Genomic DNA, 24104 nt, shown 5'->3' with positions numbered 1-24104 from the left:
GAAAAATAACATTACCAATTAAATCACAATTAAATCACAATTTTTACATATATTAATAAAATTTTAATAAACATTAATGCAAAAATCCTATTAGATCCACTTAGTCGTTTAACTTAGTCGTTTATTTATTTAAATTATTCAAAGTTACACCAAAATAAAGTAATTTTTGCTGCAAAATTATTATCTTATTTAAAAATATACATGTTAAATCGATAATCGTATCTCTCGAAGTTTTCGAAGTTTATTGTTGACGCTTTTCCGTAATATAGATCGGTTCTCCCGCTGTGCTGACTTCATAATTTGCTGTCATCGTGAAGATTGCATTTTGACAGTTATGTGTATCGAGAGTTAACAGTGTAATGTTAAATTTCTAATTTGTAGCAAATTGTGTAGTATCAAAAGTTCTGTAGCGCGCGCCTGTTTTGTCTGATAAATCAAATTTTTTATTGTTTTCTTTTTTGCAGTTAGTTTCAAAGCCAAAATTAGAACATTCATGATTCAATTCTTTGTTATTTATTAAGAGAAAAAAAATAAACTAAAGAGAAACTTTCAGTTTTTAAATTTTGATAATTTTTCTCGTATTGTATAATCAACCTTAAATAATAAAAGAAATATCCGAGTGTACGAACATTAATTTGATTATATGCTCAAGTTTAAAAACAATAGGAGAAGTATGTGTTTAAATGTTAAAATGTTAAATGTCATCATAAAATACACAGAAGTAAATATGCATTAAGTCTCCTTGCACCTCAGCCGTAAACACCGCGTTGACGGTAGCGACATTCTATCGCGGACAGAATTAGAACTAATAAGCGTAAAACGTCACAGATTGACGATGAGATGTTGTGAGTGTCATTTTGTAATTATGTGTTTTATTGTAAGAGTATGACTAATCTCGTATTTACGAAATTCGTAAAAATGGGCCGCAAGTAAAATTTCTTTAAATTTTATATATAAAAAAGCACATTTTTCACTTCTTTCAGTAGCTATCAGTGTGTTAATTTTTCTGCTTAAATAGCTTTACTTCACATGCTTTTTACAACTATTTATTGACTGCTAGGCAAAAAAAATTGTCTTTATCCATTTTTACAAGAGATTTAAAACCATCATTAGTCTGTTTTATCCAAATTGTCTTTATTTACAAATGGACAAAATTACGTGTCATTTCACGCTTCTGATGTCACAACTTCAATATGGCCGTGACGAGTAGAGAGGAGCCTGAACTTATAAAAAAATGTCAATTATTGTGTATTGATATATTAGCGTCACTACATCACTACAATCCACTAAACAAATGATTCATAAATAATTACTAATAATTACTTATGAATCATTCATAACAACGTCATCTACAACACAGGTTATAATACCTACAAGACTCAGACTTTCTGTTTTAATAAATAAAGTCCTTTCAAATTAAATTTTTATGGAGAACACCCAATCTAAATAATTATTCCCTTATAATATATTAAGTGTCTACTTTTCTTCCTTTCTTTTATATTTTTACATTATTAATACTTTTTGAAAATAAGATAAATAAGGCGATAAATATATGTATTAGTTAAAAAACTATAACTAAATATAAAAAAATATAACTAAATAAAAATGAAGAACATTTTTCTGAATAAATATAAATTAAAAAATATGTAATAGTTTTAAACAAAAAATATTACTGCTAAAAATATATTACAATATTAATGGCTTGATCTAACTTTCTTAAAAAATAAAGAATAAAACAATAAAATTGCTCCAAAATAAAATTTCTACGCAATATAAATTTTTCATTACTTTCTCTAATATTAAAAACATTATATTTACAAAAATTTAATATAGGTTCTTAATGTTCTTGTGGAGGCAAATATCTCAACTATATCAAATATGTGATATTCCAAAATATATTTCCGTTAAAAGTTTTTGAAGATTTGAATAAAAATGTATTCCAATTGAGCAAAGAAACTTAAAATAAATAACAGAATAAAACCAAAGATAGTATCAAAATAAAAAGATATTTAACGCAGAAATTTGTTGTTATTAAAATTTACAATATATTAAAATATTGGAAACATTTACTCAACTTAATCAAAAACCTAATATTTTAATTGTAAAGTTAACATTTAATAATTTAGTAATTTATAGGTAACAGTATATTTATTTTTTAATAAAAAAGTTAGACAAGACTAATGCGAGTCCGACACATGTAAATAACACTGACTGACAATGAGATTAAAAAATGTCCTTTTTTATTAATTTACAAATATTTTTTAAAAAATAGAAATTTTATTTTGATGATTTATTGAAATAAAGATTTTATTCTAACTTAATTAATTCGATATTCTTATAACTAGAGTTTCTAAGAAGTAAAATAAAAGTTAAAACTTTATTTGACTCAGAAACTTTAATATACAAATAATCAATGCGAACACAAAAAATTAATAATAACTGCACACATCAAAGAATTAATAATAACTCGAATATGTAGTATACGCTGATAAATGACGTATGAAAGTGAAAAAATATGTAATTTTATATTTTATATTTTATCTTTCAGCTGTATTTATTTTAAATTGCGTATCACAATGCATTTATTTACAATGCTACTGACAATGAATCACTTTTATTGCAACACATTGTAGACATGTAACCATAAAAATGATCACGAATATTACATAAAAATTGTACATATAAAACAAATAAAAATAAGTTTACGTATCGTACGAATTGTTTTAGTCGTGGGTTTTAATAATCAAACTGCCAATTTGTAAGAGCTGCTTATTCATTCTTTCTTATTAGATGTATTCGCTTGATGCAAAGTGCATTGATAATAAAATAAACAAGATTGGGGAAGTTTCTTTATTAAAGTAATTAGCTTCAGTTACCGTTCTTCTCTCTCGAAAAGCAATAATTTACCGTTACAAATTATTGAGTCGGATATAACACGTTACAGTTATAGTTCAAAGAGTAACGAATCGTCATACCTTTTCTATTAATTTTTTGTAATGTTCATGCATTGTTATTTTAGATACAAGGATCTTAAGTATCAAACATTACAAAAGTATTTTATTTATTATACTTACTTATATACTCATTTACGTGCTGCATTATTTTGAATACAATAAATCACCATTATTTTAAATCAGATAATTTATCACTATTTTGATAAACGCAGACTAAATGTTGAATATACAAATAAATTTGAAATATTATATATAAAGTAACTATAAAAGTAAAACTATTAAACTAAATTACTAATCACAAATAAAAAAATCAATTAAGGTACAGTTATCGATAGAAAAAAAAAGAAAAATTAAAATACAGGACTTGAAGAAAGTAATTTTGTAACAAGTAACAAGTTACTTCTCAACCTTGAAAATAAACACGTTTTAGAAGCGGTATTATTTGCGTTTCCGTATCAAAAATGTTTTATTGTTCCTAAATTTTTTTGACAGAAAGGAGAGAAAAGGATTCATGCATCCTGATACAGTAAATAGAAAGAGTCGAATAACTTCTGTACAATTGGAGAATTCAAAGAAAAAGGCTGCCGTGCTTGCCAGTTGTGTGTAAAAAAAAATTATACTTTATTATATACATAGAATATTAAAAGTTAAATTTGTATTATGATAAAATGTGTGTGTACATGTATTATAATAATAAATACATATTACAGATTTATAATTTTATTATAAATATCATAAACATATATTATTTACTACAGCTAAAAATATTATATTATAAACGTTTAAAAACTTTTAAAACTATAATATTTATTTGTGAAATGTTTCAACAGAAAATAAATACTTTTTTTATTTTAAAACAGTAGTTTATACAAATAATCTTGAAGAAGTAAACAATCTTTTTCACAATTTAAAACAAAATGTAAGAATGTTGCCAAAGTGCGGATATTAACCGAGTAAATACTAAATATTAAGTATTAAAACTAATATTAAATAATGAATCTTATAAAATACCACAAATAATTTATAGTTGCATTTAACAAACAAAATTCAAAACAAAAAATTAAGGTTTTTTGTTCTAATCGAAATTGTTACAAGTTCTAATCGAAATTGTCATTAATTACAACACATATATAGAAAAAAGTTGATAATATTTAATGAAATTAGGATAAATTTATTTAATTTTATTAAAATTATACACGGTGATTTATAATGGTTGGAACAACTTTTTACCATAAGTGCATGACTTATCGACGTATTTTTAATATTAGAAATATAAATACGTCGGTAAGTCATGCTCCTATGGTAAAAAGTTGTTCCAACCATTATGAATCACCTTGTATAAATATACATATTATAAATACGTGTTAAATGAAATAACAATAAATCTGTAAATGCAAAGGTGTGTATGTATTGAGAGACATAATATTTAATTTCTTATCTTTCTCGACCATAGTCAAGGAAATGTTTTTCACAATAATTTCTTGTTGGTTTTTTGGGTTTAAGAGGATAGTAGAAACGCGTACAAGCATCAAAGTATAATTAAATTGATTAATTATATTGATCTAATTTTGTGATATTACATTTAAAGTTCTTCTTAATTTGTGTTTTAAATTCGGAAAAACAATTAGGCGCGCAGTTTGAGGAGTCTTGTATATGTTTTTAAATTTACTTAGAAAAATGTTGAGCACTAAGAACTGCATTTGTTTGATATGCCGTTTCTCGTTTATTAAATTTTTACCTTTTCGTTACTTCAACAGTAAATAATATTTTAACAGTAAGTAATACTTTAATAGTAAATAATGGAGTAGGAAAGTATAAAATTATTTCTTTAAAAAATTCTACATAGGATATAACAAAAAAATGCTATTGTAGTTTGCTTTTATAAATTTGTTCTGCATATAGATACAATTTCTTTATAAAGATATAGAAAAAATTTATAAAAAGAGCTACAATAGCAAATTGAAAAAAGTTTTGAACAATATTCCGAATAATATTTTATGAAGTAAAAAGTTTTAACAACATAAATACACTTCTTAAAATAGAAGTATGCGGCATGGCTGTACAGAATAACAAAGAAATAACTTACAATTTTTTGCTCACTTTTTAATTATATAATAAACTTAATATTGACAAGATTCTGCGATAAGAAGAGCATAGCTTTGAAAGTATTGAAATGATGTGATAAATTTGAGAAATGCCAAAATAAAAAAGAATACTAAAATAAAGATGTGTTTCAAGTATAAATGCAGATAATTTAATAATTTTTAAACAAGAACGCCTTCTACGGTTGTAGCTGGATCTTGGTACTTTTGTATTTAATTGTGTGATTTTATGTACTTTCTTAGATTCAACACAAACTGCGCGCCGTTGCTTTCGGTCGTAACACAGCTATAATCGAACAAGAGTCAGTAATATCACATTTATTATTAAATTAAAATTAATTTAATAATACACGATGCTCACTAGCATCAATTATTAATTGATATTTTTTGCAAGAAATTCTTTACAGTTTTTTTTTAGGGGAGAGAGAGTTAATAATTGATGCTGGTGAGCATCATGTATTATTAAATTAATTTTAATTTAATAATAAATGTGATATTACTGACTCTTATTTGATTATAGCTGTGTTACGACCGAAAGTAACGGCGCGCAGTTTGTGTTAAATCTGAGAAAGTATATAAAATCACACGAGTAAATACAAAAACACCAAGATCCAGTTACGACCGTGGAAGGCGTTCTTGTTTAGATTTGTTTGTTATGTGAACAATCAAATATCTTTCTATTTTATTAATTTTTATTTTACACCAATTTTATATATTAATAATTATCTGTTTCTTTATAATTTCATGTTGTCTTTTATAATTATTAATAATTAATTAGAATCAATATATTATTGCGCCAACAATAAAATAACGTTATAATTGTGAGTACTTTCTTTATAAAACCTTTTTACACATTAATCATAAGCACTTCATATTATTTTTAATCAAATTATAATTAAAAATAAATACATTGAATCATGAAAGTATTTGCACTTGTCTTATATGTATAACTTTTTGCTACTTCTTGAATAAATTTTGCGAATTTCTTTGCGAGAAAAGACATTGTTTTAGAGATATTAAATTTATCAACCTATTTTCGTTTCCCAGCCACATCTTGAAAATACTGTTCAGCTAAAGGATATTGCATTGATCAGAATAAATAAATAATCTGAAAGCCCCAAGTCGGGCAAATACGCGACGCCGCGTGCAGAAGAACTTTTAAGTTGAAGTTAAAAATGTTTTACTGACAAGAAAATCTCTTAAAGTATCACATCGCGATTTTAATGAAACTTTACACACATTTAGGTAACATAATTAGATAATTTTAGAAACTGTCAGTTGCGGCTTAAATTCGGTTTCAAAGTGCGAATCCTTATGTGTATAGCAATTTTCAGTTTCTTTTTTTTGTTACATTTTGAAAAATATTTGAGATATCAAAAAATGTTTTGTACAAAAAGTTTACAATAAAATTACCTCTATTCAGTCACGTCAATAACATTTTTTTTAAATAATTATTTAAACAATTTTTTTTAAATAATTGTTCAAAATTTATTCTAAAAAAATATTATTGACGTAAATAAATAGAGATAATTATATTGTAAAACTTTTGTATAAAACATTTTTTTATATTTTGAATGGTTATCGAGACATAAGGGGAAAAGCTAAAAATTGATTTGCAAATGAGGACTGATTTCACCCCTTAAAACCGTATATTGGCAGCAACTAATATTTTCTAAAATTATCTAATTATGTTATCTAAATGTACGTAAAGTTTTATTAAAATTAGGTTGTGACACTTTGCTTTGACAATAAAACTTTTAGAACTTTTTAAAAAGTATTAATTATTAACAAAGTAATAAACTGCTATCATTTCTACACTACCTTTTATAAGGTAGATTAGCATGACGCGTGTTTTTTATAGTGGTTTGAAAGATATATTATTATTACATAAAAATTTGCCCAACTTTTATATGGTCAAATATATCTTTTATGTTATAATGCTACAAAATAATAAAATTTTTTTATTTTAAATCTGCACAAATTTCGATATTTTTATGATATCAAGATGAATTATCGTACTATATATTTCCTGTAAAGTATAAACACATTTTTTTATTATAACAGCAATAAATGTATTTATTATATTGATTATTTTATAACTAATTGTAAATCTTGCTATTAATACCAACGTTATGATTATATGACAAAATGTTGGCAATTATGATATTCTTGAAAAAAATGCTGCATACAATAATACATTATGCAACATGAGGCCGAGCTTTGCCATTCTCGACTAAGGACGATGCTTTCAGTCGAGAACGGTGAAATCAGTCCTCATTTGCAAATCAATTTATAGCTTTTCCCCTTATGTCTCAATAACTATTTAAAATATAAAAAACTGTTTCATACAAAAGTTTTACAATAAAATCATCTCTTTTTATTTACGTCAATAATATTTTCTTAGAATAATTTTTTAAACAATTATTTAAAAAAAATTATTTAAAATAATTATTTTTTAAAAATGTTATTAACGTGACTAAATAGATGTAATTTTATTGTAAATTTTTTGTATAAAACATTTTTTGATATTGTAAATAGTTTCCAAGATATAACAAAAAAAGTTGGAAACCGCTATACACATAAGGGATGATTCGCACTTTGAGAGGTTTTCTTGTGAATACAAAAAACAACATGCAGCCTGACGTTACACACTAAATCTTTCAATTTCCTTGCCCAATAAATAATCTTCTTTGTTTGATTTCATTAACCAAATTATTCAACGAATTATCAATTAATCTGCAAGTTCTTTCTGCGTCTGTGACAAATTTTCATACATTTTTTGCAAATTATCGGCCTCCAATTTTCGCGGTTACTGACATCAACATGATCGGTTACTGACATCAACATCATCGACTTTAAACCGTTAAAACCAATATTTTACAAGTAACGTGGGACACAACAACTTAAACCAAAAGCACAGCAAATTGACTCGCATACTATAATATCTTTTCCTTATAGAAACTTGTATCGCATGCAGTGTTGAATGTATAGCTTTCCATCGCTCATCGTGCTTATTATTGTTTTGCAATTGCTGCGGTATTTGGCAATGTAAATCTAAGATACGAGCTAGCAAAGTTTAAACCATGTAATCTTTAATAATTTTGTACACTAAAATTAATTTTGAAATGTCAATTGCCAAACAATTTTTGAGATAAAAGAATAAACGGATACATAATCAAAAACAGTCGAGATTATATTCAGCATTAAATTAAAACAAATAATATCTTACAAATTGCATTACAAGTTTTTCAAAAATGTAAAAGAACGGAAACTTATTTGATGTTTAAATAAATAATTATATCAGAATCTCAAAGAAAGAAATTGAAACTTTTCCACACACTTACATAGAACATCATTATTGAGACATTAAACTTCACTGATTGTCACATTTTCAAACTGCATTGCACATAAAATAGTAAAACCATTGAAACACTTTGTACACATACTATTATTGGCATTAATAAAACAATAGTTTAATAAAACAATTCATAAATTTATAATTTATATTTACTGTATTGTTATATAATATCATATACTTTATATTTATTATATTTTATTCGTATTAAGAAAATTGATAGCAATAAGTATATAAAATATTGTTATGGTCCTACTATTTCCTATGTGCAATGTGTTAGTGCAATTAGAGTTTCGAATAACGCGTTACTTGCAACATCGTTACCGTTATCGTTGCAATTGTTAGCAACAGTTGTTATATTACTTCTTTTACCTGTAATAGTAAGAGTAACATATTATAACAGTAACTGTAATGAGTTTTATCATTACTTTATAAACATACTACGCAAGTGCCATGGATCATCACTGAAAATCCAGGTGTTTTTGTAAAATCATGTAGTAACTTTTTACACATTTATATGCGCATAACTTTTGTACTTTTTACATACTTAGACGTATAATTTAATATATTTTAGGCGTATAAAAAGTACAAAAATTACACGCATAAAATTAATTTAATGCGTAAAAATGCAAATGCTTAAACATGACTACATGTTTTACACACTTGGATTTTTATTGACGTTACAATTAACCAAATCATAATAGATTTTGTATTAATTTGGTCAAATAACGACATAGACTATTGGATGCCACTCTAAAAGAAAGGCTTTGGAATAAAACACTAATGAAAAAAACAACATGTTACTTTTCAAGTAACGGTAACAGTAAGGCATTACTGTTATAAAATAAAATTTTATTCATAATTTTAACGTACGCAACGTATTATTTTATAATTGTGCATACGTGTTTGCATTCAATATTATCGTGCACTTGAATGCTTGCAATATAGTCGTGTGTATAATATCTTTACTGCGCAATAAATATATGCGGAAACGACGTTGCTAATAATTTTTTTATAGTTTAACCACAAATCTTTTTTTTGATAAATATTATTTTTAAATAGATATCACATCACAACCTTTCCAGAATATAAATACATTGTCGAAGTATTCTTAATATGTTAAAGGAAAAAAGTCTGTCATACAACTTCTTTATATACTTGAAATTGAAATATTAAAGAATGAAGATTTTTGTGCTTGTTACAAGTCTGCTAATTGTAAGTATACAGAACTTATACTGTTTTAAAACATAGAATATTAAACGTCAAATTAAAATTGTTTAGAAAGAAAAAAGTATATACATGTACAGAAGAAGGGTGGAAATTGTGGAATACGATTTTGTTTTTTTACAATATCTAAGTATATATTAACCCTGATATATTTCTAACTAACGTTTATTAGTTTATTAGTTATCGAGTTCTAATAATTACCCTATAGATAAAAGTTTATATAGCCCAAACGTTTTACAATTTACTGAAGAGGGAAAAAAATGCATTTATGAATTGCCGGGAGATCGCAATACTAACAATTAATAAAAGGCATTTTTATTTAAAAAAATTAATGATTTTTGGTAGATTTTACACAAATATGAACCATGAGACAAGATTTTACGAACATTTCATAAAGTATATTTTTCAATATTAAGAAAAAAACGTTTTAAACAATATTTTGCTTAAAAAATTTTTTTAATAAATCTTAATACTTTTTAAAATACTTTCTTTGGTTCTAATAAACGTTATGCAACATCTACAATGAGATTGTAAAGTCACAAAAAAGAGATGCACATGACGGACGACCATATTCCACAACCACAGCTCACATACTTATAGCATGACTTTATTAGCCGACTTCGTACACACATTACAACACACATTAAATTTAATAAAATTATTTAAAGTTTACATTTAAAACTTTCAAATTAAAAAAACTAAAGAAAGTTAAAAAAATAATCACATATTTCTTAAAGTTACGTAAAGAGAATACACTTGTAAAAAGTTATGATACCTGCAAAACTGAAATTTAGCTTTTACAAAAATACAGCAAATATTAATGATCAATAACTATCCTACAATTTGAGAATAGACTGTAATTTTAACAGTGGCTTTTAGAATTCAATCTATTAATGTAATTATCATGATATTCGGTTATCCTAGTTATATTGCACGACCGCCATTCTTTCTCTATTTATATATTAACATCATATTATGCTAAGATTCTTTTATACTAAATATTAAAACCATTAATTATTTATTATAGCTAAAAGAAAATACCCAGATGATACCAAAAATTCCTAAAATGTTCGCATTAAACTCACTTAAAAAAACAATGAGTTTCTTCTAATCTTCAGAAAATATCGCAAAAAAATTATTTTGTGTTGCTGAGTGCAACAGGAAATGTCAGTAAAAAAGAGTTTATATCACAATTCATAAAAGGTTCATTAATGTAAAAGAAACCATTTTATATCCTTTTGAAATCAGTCCCCAAACTTATTTCATTAAAAAAAATATTTATTTTAATATTGTAAACAAACGTTTTCTTAACGTTAGATAAAATAAAAATATTCTTTAAAGTAAAAAATATTCGGGAATCTTTTTCTCAGAAATACTTTTTTAGAAATTTCTAAGCTGTCACTTATTCAAGCCTGAACCGCCATCAACGTTGCTTGCACTTCTGCATGCACAGGAACTTCTATCTAAATGATAATCCGTGAACACCTTATGTTAATATATTGTTACACGGTATTGGTGGTCCGGCGCGTAAACGGCTAGCTTGCCGAATATAGATTTGAAATCGATGATCATCAGCTATTGACTTTCTGTTGTTGTCTTGACGTTTCGTCTTGGTGTTCAACGATTTAAAATAGAGTCGTTAATTTATAAAGCCTGCTTCGTCATTTCTTAAGCGCGAATGCTGTTGCGGTTTTGCGAGTGCGAAATGTATCATCCCTTCACAGACGTAACAATAAGTATAAGATTGATAAATTACTTTGATATTGTTGAAAAGATCTAACATATAATTAAAGCATATTTTTTATATACATATATCTATATAGCTATAGTTCCTTATTGATTTTTATAAAATAGAGTCGGCACGAGACTATAAAGCCGCAAGCATCGACAAGCACTAATTTTTAAATCACAAATTTCTCCAAAAACAAATAGGGAAATGATGTGCTTACAAATAAACGCTGGCGAATTTAAATACATGGTTTGTTTGAAAAAGTGTATAAGTAATTTTTTTCATTGAAGGCTTTGCAAACTTTTGTTGAATTACTGTATCATTGGGGTATATTATACATACTTTACAATTTAAAAAAGTTATTTTTGTGAAATTTTTATATAGTAATAGTTAACACGTTACAAGCATTGTGGAATCACTAAGAAGTAAAGTTACGGTTGAAAACCATCTCATTACGGTGTATATACTCTTTAAAAGAAGCGAGTGATCCCACGATGGTTAGTGAGTAACAAAAAATTACGATGGCTAGTAAGTATTAACTTTTTCTTTTGAATGTTAGTTTACGCAGATTATTCACGCAGCAGTTGATTATAAATTTATAAGAACTATACGTGACCATATAAAGGAATGTGTAAAAACATTACCAAAATGCAAAGATCAACCGAGTAAGTATTAAGTATTTAAATTAAGTATCCGTTAAAAAATTAAATATTAGATTAAAAAATGGTTTTTTCTTCTAATTTTCTATAGAAAATGGTTTTATTTAAATAAAACTTGCAACAAGAATACATTTTATTGATTCTTTTTCTTAAACAAAATTAAGAAAAAGAATTAATAAAACATATTTTTGATGCAAGTTTTATTAACATAGTAGAAGGACTGGATTTGACCTTCAACGAAATATAGTAATACATGTGCATGTGTGTGTGTGTGTGTGTGTGTGTGTGTGTGTGTGTGTGTGTGTGCGCGCGCGCGCGTGCGTGCGTGCGTGCATGTGTGTGCGTATGCGTGTGTGTGCGCGCGCGCGCTTGTGTATGCGTGTGTGAGTGCGTGCGTGCGTGCGCGCGCGTGTGTGCGTGCGTTTGCGTGCGTGTGTGTGTGTGTGTGTACACACGCGCGCGTGGGCACACACACACATTCCTTTATGTTTAATGATAGTTTTCATCAGTCTTGACATTTTTGTAATCAATTTTATTATTGTTTCATATTAAAAAGACAAAATTATTGACAGGCAAAAAATTTTTTTTTTAATTTTGAAAAAATTTGTACAAATTCAAGACTTTATAACAAACTTTTACTTTTTACTCTTTCTTTCTGTACGCACCTTAGTTTCAAAATTAAGAAATATTTTATTAAAAATGAGATTTACATAAAAAATTTAGTGTTAATGCTAAAATTGTTGTATCAACTTTTATCAAAAACTATTTTAAAACTCAGAATGCCTATTTTACAATACTTTTATATTAAATTTTTTCCGATGTTTCATCAAACTGCAGCGCATCAAAATAAAACAAAAATATAGCAAAAAATATCAATTTTTAATCGTATGTAATTTAAAAACAAAATGTCATAGAAACAAAATTCAAGCACAGATTTACAGTATTGTTTTAGCTTTTTAAAATGCGTAATTAAAACCTTTTCTACAATTCTTTTCCGAGATATTTATCTTTTCGTGAGAAGTGAGAATATTGCAAATATTTCCAAATATTTGGTCGACATTATATGTACAAAATTTGTCTTTTAAAGTAAAAAAGTTAAAATAGATACACGTCAAAATATTCATTTATTTATTTAAATTTATATTATAAATAGAATCGTAAAATACATACAAATCTAACACCAAATATAAAAGGACTAAATTGGCTCTAACAATTTTTCTAAGTAGACAATTAAATAAAAAGTTAACTATAATATACATACGTATAATTAAAAAATTTTTCTACCAAAATTAAAAATAAAAGAAATAATAAAAAGCCACAAAATGATATCATGTAGAAAAAGTTGTAAAATAGCAGGTTGAATTTTACGAGGAACCAAATTAACTCCTTGGTCCTTCCAGTAATAATAACAACCGACATTAATCACATATTTGAAAAAAAAATTGTCAATATTTAAAAAAAATTAATTAAAAAATTTATTTAATTTTATTAAAATTATTTTATTATATCATAATTTAATTAGTGACTTATTAATATTAGATATATACTATATATATCTAGATATATATTAGATATAGGGTGTCTCATAACATTATTGATGTTAATTAGCCCTTATTCTATCGGATATTAGAAAAAATAAAAATTAATAAAAGACATTTAGCAGTTTTATTTTAATATATTATTCTGTACTAAGGAGAATTTTTTTTAATTTTATTAAACTTTATAAGAAAATGCAAAAATAAGATGTTATAATAATTTAATAAGAATTTTCCGAGCACACTTACCATTTAAACAAAAAGTTTTTTACGAAAACAGTGTAAAACTTTCTTTGAACAATTGTATACTCGTATTATGCTATTACTCACTTTTTAATGGTTCCAATCAGTTCTTCCTTGTTTTCGGATTTTCAAAATAACAGTTGTTTTTGGTGTTTTTGTCGTGTAGAACTCTACATGTTGCTCTGTTGCTTGTTTTATTAACAACTAATGGTTTATTATTTTGTAAAAATGTAGTTTTAAAAAAGTTTTTTTTTATGTCTTTTCTAACTTAAAAGATATAGTACAATGCAATATAAAAAGTCTTATTTGAAATAATCGAATATTTATTTCGTGGTTTTTCGTAATTTTAAAACGTTTCCAAAATATATAGAATGATAACGGACTTATCGGACACCTTGTATATAACTAAAATTAATTTATTACCTTTTTAATACTTTAACTGTACAAATGATATTTTAAAGTAGTAAAGAATTAATATAAAATTACTTGTTTAAAATATTTAATGTAGTATATAATGTACAGAAATTGGAAAACTCAAATATATAAGCTAAGATATATTCATTAAAGAATTATAAAAAAAAGAATTGGTGAATTAACGAAAATTTTAAAAAATATTATGATTAATATGTTCCAAGAAAATAAACGTATCTCTTAAAATAGAAAGGCCAGTGAAATAAGCATATAAAGAAACAAAGACATCTATTTGAACTAAAATAACATTTATTTTTAAAAAAATTATTAAAAAAAATTAAAATAAATATTATTTATAATTTTAAATAAAAAATTATATGCATTTAATTATATGCATTTTATTAACAATTCATAATTTATGCTGCAGCGGATCCGTTAATAAGAGCCGATGTATGGTATTGTGCATTATCGAAATATGGCATGGTACGTATTTGTACAAAAACAACAATTATATAAAAATAGATATTATACAAAATTGTTTGATATGCAAGATATATAATTTACTAAAATCTAATTTTAAATATAATTATAAAATCTAATTATTAGTAATAATAACAATCTTTGATTATAAATTTTAATTAGCATACCAAAAGTGAAAATTTATAATCAAATGAAAAAATTAGGTTTATTCCTTTTTTTAGATAATTAATTTTTATTCTATATTAAATAAAATAGTTAATACAACTATATACTTTAATTAAATAAAACATTAGAAAATATTGATTTCCATAAGATCACATCGAATTTTTAATAATCTATAACAATACCTAAGTAATATATATTACAATTACAGCTTATAAATATTTAAATGTTACTTTTTAACAATAAAATAACATTTAATAATAAGATCATTGTTTGTGTAGGATTATAAGAACCCAGATGAAGTGAAGAAAACTTATTTACAAAATTGTCGCAAAGCTTCCGTAAATCCTGTTGATACAAAATATTGCGAAAAAAGTGTTCATGAATGCATGGAGAAAGGTAATCAATACATATGCATGTTTTAATAAAACTTACTTCTAAGTAAAATATATTGAAATTATATTGAGAAATTTTAAATAAGTCTTATAATTCTTTTTCTTTAATTGTAGCAAAACAAACCCCGGGATTCGACAAACAGAAAAACATAGATATAATAGCATGTACTCTAAGAAGAGGTATAATAGAGAAATCAGAGTTAGCCAAAGAAAAATTCACATAAGGAAAGATTTGTCGAAAATACTAATATGCTATTATTACTAATTCAAAAACTATATTTTACACTAATTCTATATAACCTAAATAATTATCTACTTTGTTGTAATTTCGTGTTATCTTTGTAATTATTAATGTTAAATTACAATTCATATGTTATATCAACAATAAAATATTGGGTTTTATGATAATTTTATTTTTTAGAGCGTTTTTATAAAATCCTACTCTTCACATGTTAATCATTAACAGATAATATTATTTTTCTAACTCGTTATTGGTAGAGAAGGTATTATCGGAATCTATTTTATCCAGTAATTTGATAATAATCAGTATTTTCTATTAAAACTTAACAATTATATTCATTGAAATGTCATTTAACATATCCTAGACTCAAAGTTATGAAATATTTATTACTTAAAACATAATTTATAAAAATGACATTGCATAATGGGCGAAAGAGAAACAAGGGTGGTTACATAAGTAAACACAAAAATAAATTTAAAAAAGTGGTTTTGTTTAAAAAACACATAATATTTCTTTTACAAAATTATATATATGTTATAGATATATATTTTTTAATGAATCGTTAAAAAAAACACCGTAAAGTTTTAAGATAAATAAAAATAAATGCTAACTTACTTCACACAATTAGATAATAGATCACAAACTGTCAAGGAAACATTTTTTACAAAACAAACTTTTAAACTTTTAATTATAGAAAAAGTAATATATTGCAACATGCATACATTTACACATAATTCTTCTATTGTCGACACTACAAATCTATTCCTAGCAGAACAAAAACTTATTACGACATCAAAATAACGTTAAATAACTGCAAAATGGTTATTTAAAGTCTCTTTGATTAATCGCGATTTACTTTAGTGTCATTTTAACGTTACTGTGACTCATTGTTCCGCTTGGGCATGATTCGTGTAACGTAAATAAGTTAACAGAACTGCGTGCAGATACATAAGTTAACAGAACTATTATACGTGCAGAAATCCAAATGCACCGGAGTGCACTTTATCCTTGTTTAACATTCGGTAAAGAACAAAGATAAAATGATATCTCTGACCTTTTTGAACGCAGTTCTCTAGAGTGACGATTGATTTATTGAAAGAATATTTCGATATGAAAATCTTGAAAGAGCGCATTACTAGCATGCTTCTATACCATATTAACAAAATGCCATGCTATTGAATAACTGTGTAAAACTCAAAATGTGTATAGCCGAATAAAAAGTTAAAGATGTATTGAGTAATATCTCGAAACATTGCCAAAAATAAAAAATTTTCATAGAATATTACGTTTGAGTATCTATGTAAAATTGGAGCACAATTTACTTAAAAATTATTTAATTTTTTGTTTACTTTTAATTCTTACGTAAAATCGCGTTTTACAGTAGTTATTTGCAAATTTGATAAAAAAGTGGCATTATCAATTAAATTAAAGTTTTTACATATTTATATACTGATAAAATTCTAATAAATATTTGTGCAAAAATTTATTTTTATCCATTGACTTGTTTAAGAATCGTTTATTTAAAACTGCGTCAAAATATTAGTAATTTTCTCTTTAAAAACCATTCTCATCAAAGACTAAAGTAAACGGAGCTTATACCGTTAGATAGGACAGGAGCGGCGCTGAGATTAGCGGTAAGGGGAGATTACCAGTACATCGGTTTGATTCGGAATTCACATAAATAAATATAAGCACTAAGACTTAGCTACGACCGAAGAAGGCTTTCTTACTATCATTGTGTTGTTACACTATCAGTCCAATAACATATTTGTAATTTGATTCGAAATTGTTTGGAATCATTCGGTCTTAGCTGTTACTTCAAACTGCATACAGCTTTGTTGCATTTTGTTGATTATTTAATTATACACTTTCGTGCTTTTTTAAATATTTTACAATGAGTTATTGCATTGTATCTGGGTGTAGTGATCGAAATAACTGCAAAAGAAAAAATTGGGAGCAGCGAGAAAAAGAAAAGAAACGAGAAATTTTTCATTTTATTTGTAAGTAAAATATATCTATTAGTTAATTTTTTAAGTTTGCACGAAATTTATTATTTAATAAAAAAATTATGTTTATACGTGTTTAAAGAATAATAAAAAGGTATTTAAATAATTCGTATTTAAATAATTTGTATTTAAATAATTCGTATTTAAAATAATTATTTATTTATTTTTCTTTATTTATTATTATTTATTACTTTTTTATTTATTATTATTATTTATTTATTATTTATTTTTATTTTATTTGTATTTAAAATTCAAGAAACGAGGCCACGAAGAAGATGCGAAACACAATTGAACGCGACACAACTTCGCATCATTCATCATATCCGACTGACGACGAACGTTGGAACGAACGCCCGACATTTCACTTCACTTTCGCTATTTTACGGCATTCTCGAAACACTCACTCACATCAAAAACTTGTACGGGACAACGAGGATGCGAGTTGAAATGCACCATAACACGTCGCCGTCCCGCCTGACTTTCCGAGAATTCCGACTGGTCGACCGTTGCGCAGTACTGCGTACCAGCAACGTAGGCGGCGCAGGCGCGGCCCACAGGCGCTACGCAGTACGGCGACGGTGGTTGGTTCAGTCGGTCAAGCAGGACGGCGCAATGTCTCTACGTATTCAACTCGCATTCTCGTCATCCCGTATCAGTATTTGATGCGAGCGAGTATTTCGAAAGTGCCGTGGAGTGTGGAAAGTGAAGTGAAATATCGAGCGTTCGTATCAACGTTCGTCGTCAGTCGGATACGATGCATGATGCAAAGTTTAATCGGGTTTCGCATTTTGTCCGTTGCTTCGTATCTTGAGTTTCACACGCGTGTGAGTATCAAAAGTGTTTCAAGAGCGCCAAAAACGAAGAGCCAAGTGCAAATCAAGATAAATCGTTGTGAGAAGGGTCTTGGATTTCAGCTGGACGGTGCAATCAGCGGCGATCTGTGAATCAATTTGTATTTGTATTCGGTAATCGCACTTTGTCCCCATTGCGTTCACGTACTCGTAAATGATCGTCGGTACAGTGCGACGAGACGAATGAATCGATCGCATGAAAGCGATTAAGAACGATTTAAAGTTGACATCAGTGTACGCGCGCTCTGTTTCGATCATATAGCGTTTTTCATTGAGAAAACTAGTGCCCACTTGCTGCAGGTAATTGGGCGTTTCCGTTGACACTGTCATCGCGCGAACCGAAACGTCCAATTGCCAGCGGCGAGTCCACACTCGGTGCGCACTAGTTTTCCGAGTGAAAAACGCTAATAGACTAATAGACATTTTTCATTAGGCGGCACTGAAGCGCATTTAGTGTGTTTTGCATTGAAACCGCCACCGTCTATTGGTGCTTATGCCGAATTTCTACATTTAATGCGCACTGAGTGCGCACTCATTCTTCTAGTAAAAAACGCTATAAGGTAAACGGAGCTTATACCGTTAGATAGGACAGGGGTGACGCTGAAATTAGCGGCAAGAGGGGACTACCAGCACATCGATTCAGAACTGTTCGGAATTATTCGGCTCTAGTTGTCACTTCAAACTGCGTACAGCTTTATTGCATTTTGTGATTATTCAATTATACACTTTCATGCTTTTTTGAATATTTTGTAATAAGTAATGCAGTCGAAATAACTGCAAAAAGAAAAAAATTAAAAGCAGTAAGAAAAAAAAACAGGAAACGTTTCATTTGTGAGTAGAATATATTTATTGGTTAATTTTTTAAGTTTGCAAAAAGCGTACTATTTAATAAAAATATTATGTTTATATGTATTTAAATAATAATAATAAGGTATTTAAATAATTTGTAATTTTTTAATTACCAAAAGATATTAATTGAAAAAGTAAATGGTTTAAAGTATTAAACTTAAAGTATTGGTATCAGTATAGTTTTGAATATAACTCCGCGTAGTCACGTTCTTCTGGCATCTCAGCTTTATGTAAATCAGAATATAGCCGAACACTGCGGAAATAGCCGAAATGCTGGTAGTCCCCTCTTACCGCTAATCTCAGCTACCTCTCGTAAAAAGGCACCGTCTACCTATGTTCTGAATTAAATTTTTCATTGTTTCCTTCTTTACAGCTAGTTTCAAGACCAAAATTTGCGATCAAAATTTTGTGTTGTTGATTAGGAAGGAAAAGAATCCATATAGAGAAGCCTTCAGTCTTTAAATTTTAGTAACTTTTAACTCGTATTATATAGCCACAACATCTTTAAATAAAAAATGACGTACACACTCGTGCGTACGAATACTCGTGTGAAAATACGCTCAAGATTTGAACAAATATATAATAAAAGTGGTGAATGTTTTATTTAACTCAGTAGTGTCATGTTTCTTACGATTTTTATACATCTAATTACAATATTTGTGTATTACAATAATTATACCTATAAGTTTATTCTTTTAAATAATCTACAAATGATCTGCAAGAGCTAATAATAAGAGTACAACGCAATTAGAAGAGCATAACAATAAACCTTTTGTTTAGATAATTAAATTAGCGCAATTTATTCTTCATGTATAAAGCCAACGAACGCTTTAACTCTCTTTGAAGTCATCTTCAGCGTAATAAATTCATACGTGAGCCATCCCCGATCTGAGAAAAGGCCTTTAATCAGTTACCAAATCCGTAGTGTTATAATCCCGTTAACTAAAAATTAAATGTGGAAGATAAAAATCTCCTTTATATAATCTGTATGTAACGCTATCTACTGAGAGCTATATGAATGAATCATAAAGTGGCTCACCTCAACAGGCCACGAAAGTGTCAAATGTGTCGAATAAAAATGTCATCGTTAAACCGGTAAGTTCTGCAACGTGTTCAAAAAAATTAAGATGAAATAAAAGCGAATATAACATGCTGTCTGATAGAAGTCTAACATGTATCTGAACAGTAGTAAATAAGAAACGTACGTTAAACAAAAGTTAAAGCAAGATATGTAAAAAATGTAAGTATAAATAAGTTAGTATAACGGAATCAAAATAGTTAAATTCGGATAAAACAATATCATAATTGACTCTATCGATAAGTAAGCATGATGCAAACATTTTGTATCCGATTGTGAATTGAGACCATTATTATGTATATTAATACGAAGCATTTCAGAGATTAATAGCTTTATGTAAAAGCCATTCGTTGTCCAGAATCTTGATATTCTCCCAATCAAATCATGATTACAGTCAATCGTGTGTTCCGCAATGACCAAAAGATTTGAAGCTTTCCAATTTATTTGATTACAGTGTTCAAAAATTCTTATTTTTAATTTTCTACCAATCTTTCCTACGTAAAAAGCATCCTTATACATAAAAGTCTTGGCACATAATTTTCTAGACTACATTTTTCTTAGAAATCGATGGGAGAAAATCTTTATATACTTTAATTTATTCAACTTTATTATACTATACATATAACGCTAACTTTACATTAATGTGTTTTGAAATTTATTTGAATGTATTAAAAGTCAGTGGAGTGTACGGTAAAACAAACCATGGAAAGTGTACTTCATTAGTATCATTATTTTCTTTCGATTTATTTTGTGAGTGCGTTTATAGAACAATGATTTTAGCCGTTTATTAATTGTCTCAAAAATAAGTTGAGCAGGAAATAATTGTTCTTAAGAAGAATGTTATATAATTACAAACTCGATAATCTTTTGCTAATTTCTCGAGTTTGACAGTAAAAAAGTTTTATCAACCATTCTTACCTTTTTTTCTGGGATAAAAGGTGTAATGATAAAATATTAAAATATTTACCTGAGGAAGTCGACTTGTGATACCAATCAAATCCATCTTTGTTAAGGTGACATCTAAGAAGTTAATGCTATTATCACCATACAAAATATTAAATTATAATCTGCGATGGAAGAAATTGAACGTTTTAAGTATTGAGTCAATTAAATTCGATGGTACTGTCGTTAACACATCATCAACAAGTCTTGAGTAAAGAAAAATAAGACTACAATCTTCACAATTCCTATTTGGGACAAAGCTATCACCTCCAGATCCTACATTATCAAATCTGCTAATATGAGTGAAGATGACGAATACATAGGAGTTCCAAATATCTGTAAATTTTTTCATCAAACTTAAAAGATGTCGCCTCAAAAACGAATAACATGGCTAATGAATTTCATCTTTGGGAATGTTGGGATTTCTCTAGATTTCTCTCCCCACCAGTTAGAAATGCTTTTCAATATTAGATCAATCGAAATATTTGTAAATAACGATATAACGTGCAAAAAAATTGATGCGTGGTCTGAAACTAAACGAGTGCCTGCTAGTTTTGCCTCTAATTGAAAATTATTATCAATACTGCTAAAAGGTTTTCAATGTTTTTGGAAATCATCGTATAAAAATGTTGCTAAAGGAAATAAAAACTGTCCACCACCAACTAGCCATATTTTCCTATTCTACCAATTATGCAGTGCGTCTCATTCTGACAAATCCTAAGTAATAAACATTTCGTTACTTTTGAGCTAAAATCTATTAAACAACACTTTGATGAATATAAATGTCCAAGTTTCATTGTAAAATATTGATTATCAAAGCTACTCAACCAAATAAAATTGGGTGCCATATTACTCCTTTCTTCTCTCTATAAATATATATAATGTAAATACGTATATAAGTATAGTATATATAGGCGTACATGTGTATTAATATACATATTGCGCACGCACGCTTACACACACATACACAAATAACAAATTTAAATTATGATTTATATCCAGTGTCGTATTTAACTTCTTAACTTTCTTATAATTCTATTTTCTTATATTCTGTAAAACTTTGAAAAATTTAAAAATTATAAATGCCGTGATTAATGCAATTACATTTTTTGTCAATATTTAATACAGTATTGATGTCTTTTGAATTGATATTAATAGAATTAATAATTATATAACTAAATTTTAAATTTTTGCACAATTTTACATATAAACTCAAAATTCTTGATAGAGTAGAATTTTTTATTAAGCGCGTATAAGTACAACTACAATGAATTTTAAAACTTAATAAATTTTATTATTGAAGAACGTTTATCGCTCGAATTGTTAGAAACGTCTGACATCAATATTGTAGTTTGCAGCCAGCGGTACACTCGAATTTGATTTCGAGTTTGACTCTGTCTGCTAAATAGAATCCAGGAATATCATCTAAGCGATCGCTCATTGTGTCGAATTGAATGTCTTGTTTGACTAATTTGCCGAAACGCGTAATTACATGAATCTCAGTAATATTGAGTTGTGGAAAGCCATATTAACGGATAGTTTTCCGTTAGTTTCGTGAGATAGTTGATTAAAAATTGCCGTCAGCTAAAAAAGACAAACAAGTAATCAGAAAAAGGAAGAAAAATATGTAAAATAATTTAGCAAAATAAAAATTTAAAAAAAAGTTACATTAGTACTATAATTACACAACAATTACAAACTTATGACTTATGATCACCTTAAAAATGTTACCTTAAATTTCCAAATCTTTCTATTCCCTTTAATTTCTAATCTACCGTTACAAAATTACAAATTCAAACGTTTTACAGAAGTTTTGTTGAAGAAAAACTAAAAAAGAGTAAACATTTTTCATCCAATAAAATGTTAAAGAAGGAAAAAATTTAATATTTTTTTCTCAAGGAGACCATACGGCATAAATACAATTCAAAACGTTCTAAAATATTATTAATGTAATTTAAATTTTATATATTCTACTATAAATTTTATAAATCTTAAAAATTATAAAAATATATAGGAAATAAAAAAATTATACATACAAAAACTACACTTTAATAGAAAATAAAAATTATCAAAATATTATGTATAAATTATTAACAAAAAGTCAATATTGATATAAATTTTTTGAAGTGGTATTTCCTTATTTCTTGAAAACTGAATTTTGCACTGTATTACCTTTTAAAAAAAGAATTGATAAAATTGATGCTTCAACGTAATGTATTTCAGTTAATTGATGAAATATCATTAATTATTGATACAGTAATCAGTTTATTGAAACTATTTTTCTTACTGATAAAAATCTGCTTAGGTAATTAAAGGAATAAAAACTCATAATTCCTACATTCATGGCTTCTTTCTTTATAAAATTTGCTACAAACAAATTTTTGAAAAACAAAAATAAAATTTTTTTGCAAATTGCATAGTTTATACAATTAACGAGTACATTATTGATAATATTAGAGCATTTTACATGTTTATGGCTTCCTAAAATTAAGGAAAAATTTATCTCTTTAATTAAAACAAACTACAAACTCATCAAAATTATATTATTATTTTTTTTTCTTTGTTTCATATAATCTATATAACTTTAATAAAAAAAAAGAAAACATGTAAAAGCGGACACCCTTTCATGCATATTCAATTAAAGTTTATATTTAATCTTTAAGTAAATAGATAGTACTTATATTACATTACAATTTAATTTACATTATACCTTTATGAGAGAGATAAAGAAATGTAAAATAACTATAAGAATTCAATAACTGCAAGATATAAATCAATCGACTCGGTTGCCAACCTCAAAGTATAAAATATTTAAGAAAACTATGCCTGGAGTTCTGTAATCATTCCACTTACCCATTTAAATGTTAATATTAAAACTGAGTTTT

At 26.7% G+C, this 24104-nt stretch overlaps 2 protein-coding genes across 7 annotated transcripts in view; one reads left to right on the top strand and one right to left on the bottom strand.

The window, feature by feature from the left end:
- LOC105197287 (octopamine receptor beta-3R) overlaps positions 1 to 24104 on the bottom strand; it is a 191948-nt gene that overhangs the window by 101253 nt on the left and 66591 nt on the right. The window lies entirely within an intron of this gene.
- LOC105193473 (venom allergen 2) lies at positions 9472 to 15665 on the top strand. The gene is made up of 5 exons (XM_011157926.3): positions 9472 to 9626; positions 11927 to 12032; positions 14643 to 14698; positions 15139 to 15256; positions 15367 to 15665. The coding sequence occupies exons 1-5, from the start codon at positions 9591 to 9593 to the stop codon at positions 15474 to 15476; spliced, it is 426 nt and encodes a 141-aa protein (XP_011156228.2). The 5' UTR covers positions 9472 to 9590; the 3' UTR covers positions 15477 to 15665.

Source organism: Solenopsis invicta, chromosome 10, assembly GCF_016802725.1.
Source record: "Solenopsis invicta isolate M01_SB chromosome 10, UNIL_Sinv_3.0, whole genome shotgun sequence".
Classification (NCBI taxonomy): Eukaryota; Metazoa; Arthropoda; class Insecta; order Hymenoptera; family Formicidae; genus Solenopsis; species Solenopsis invicta.
This window is presented reverse-complemented; position numbering and strand designations above follow the sequence as displayed.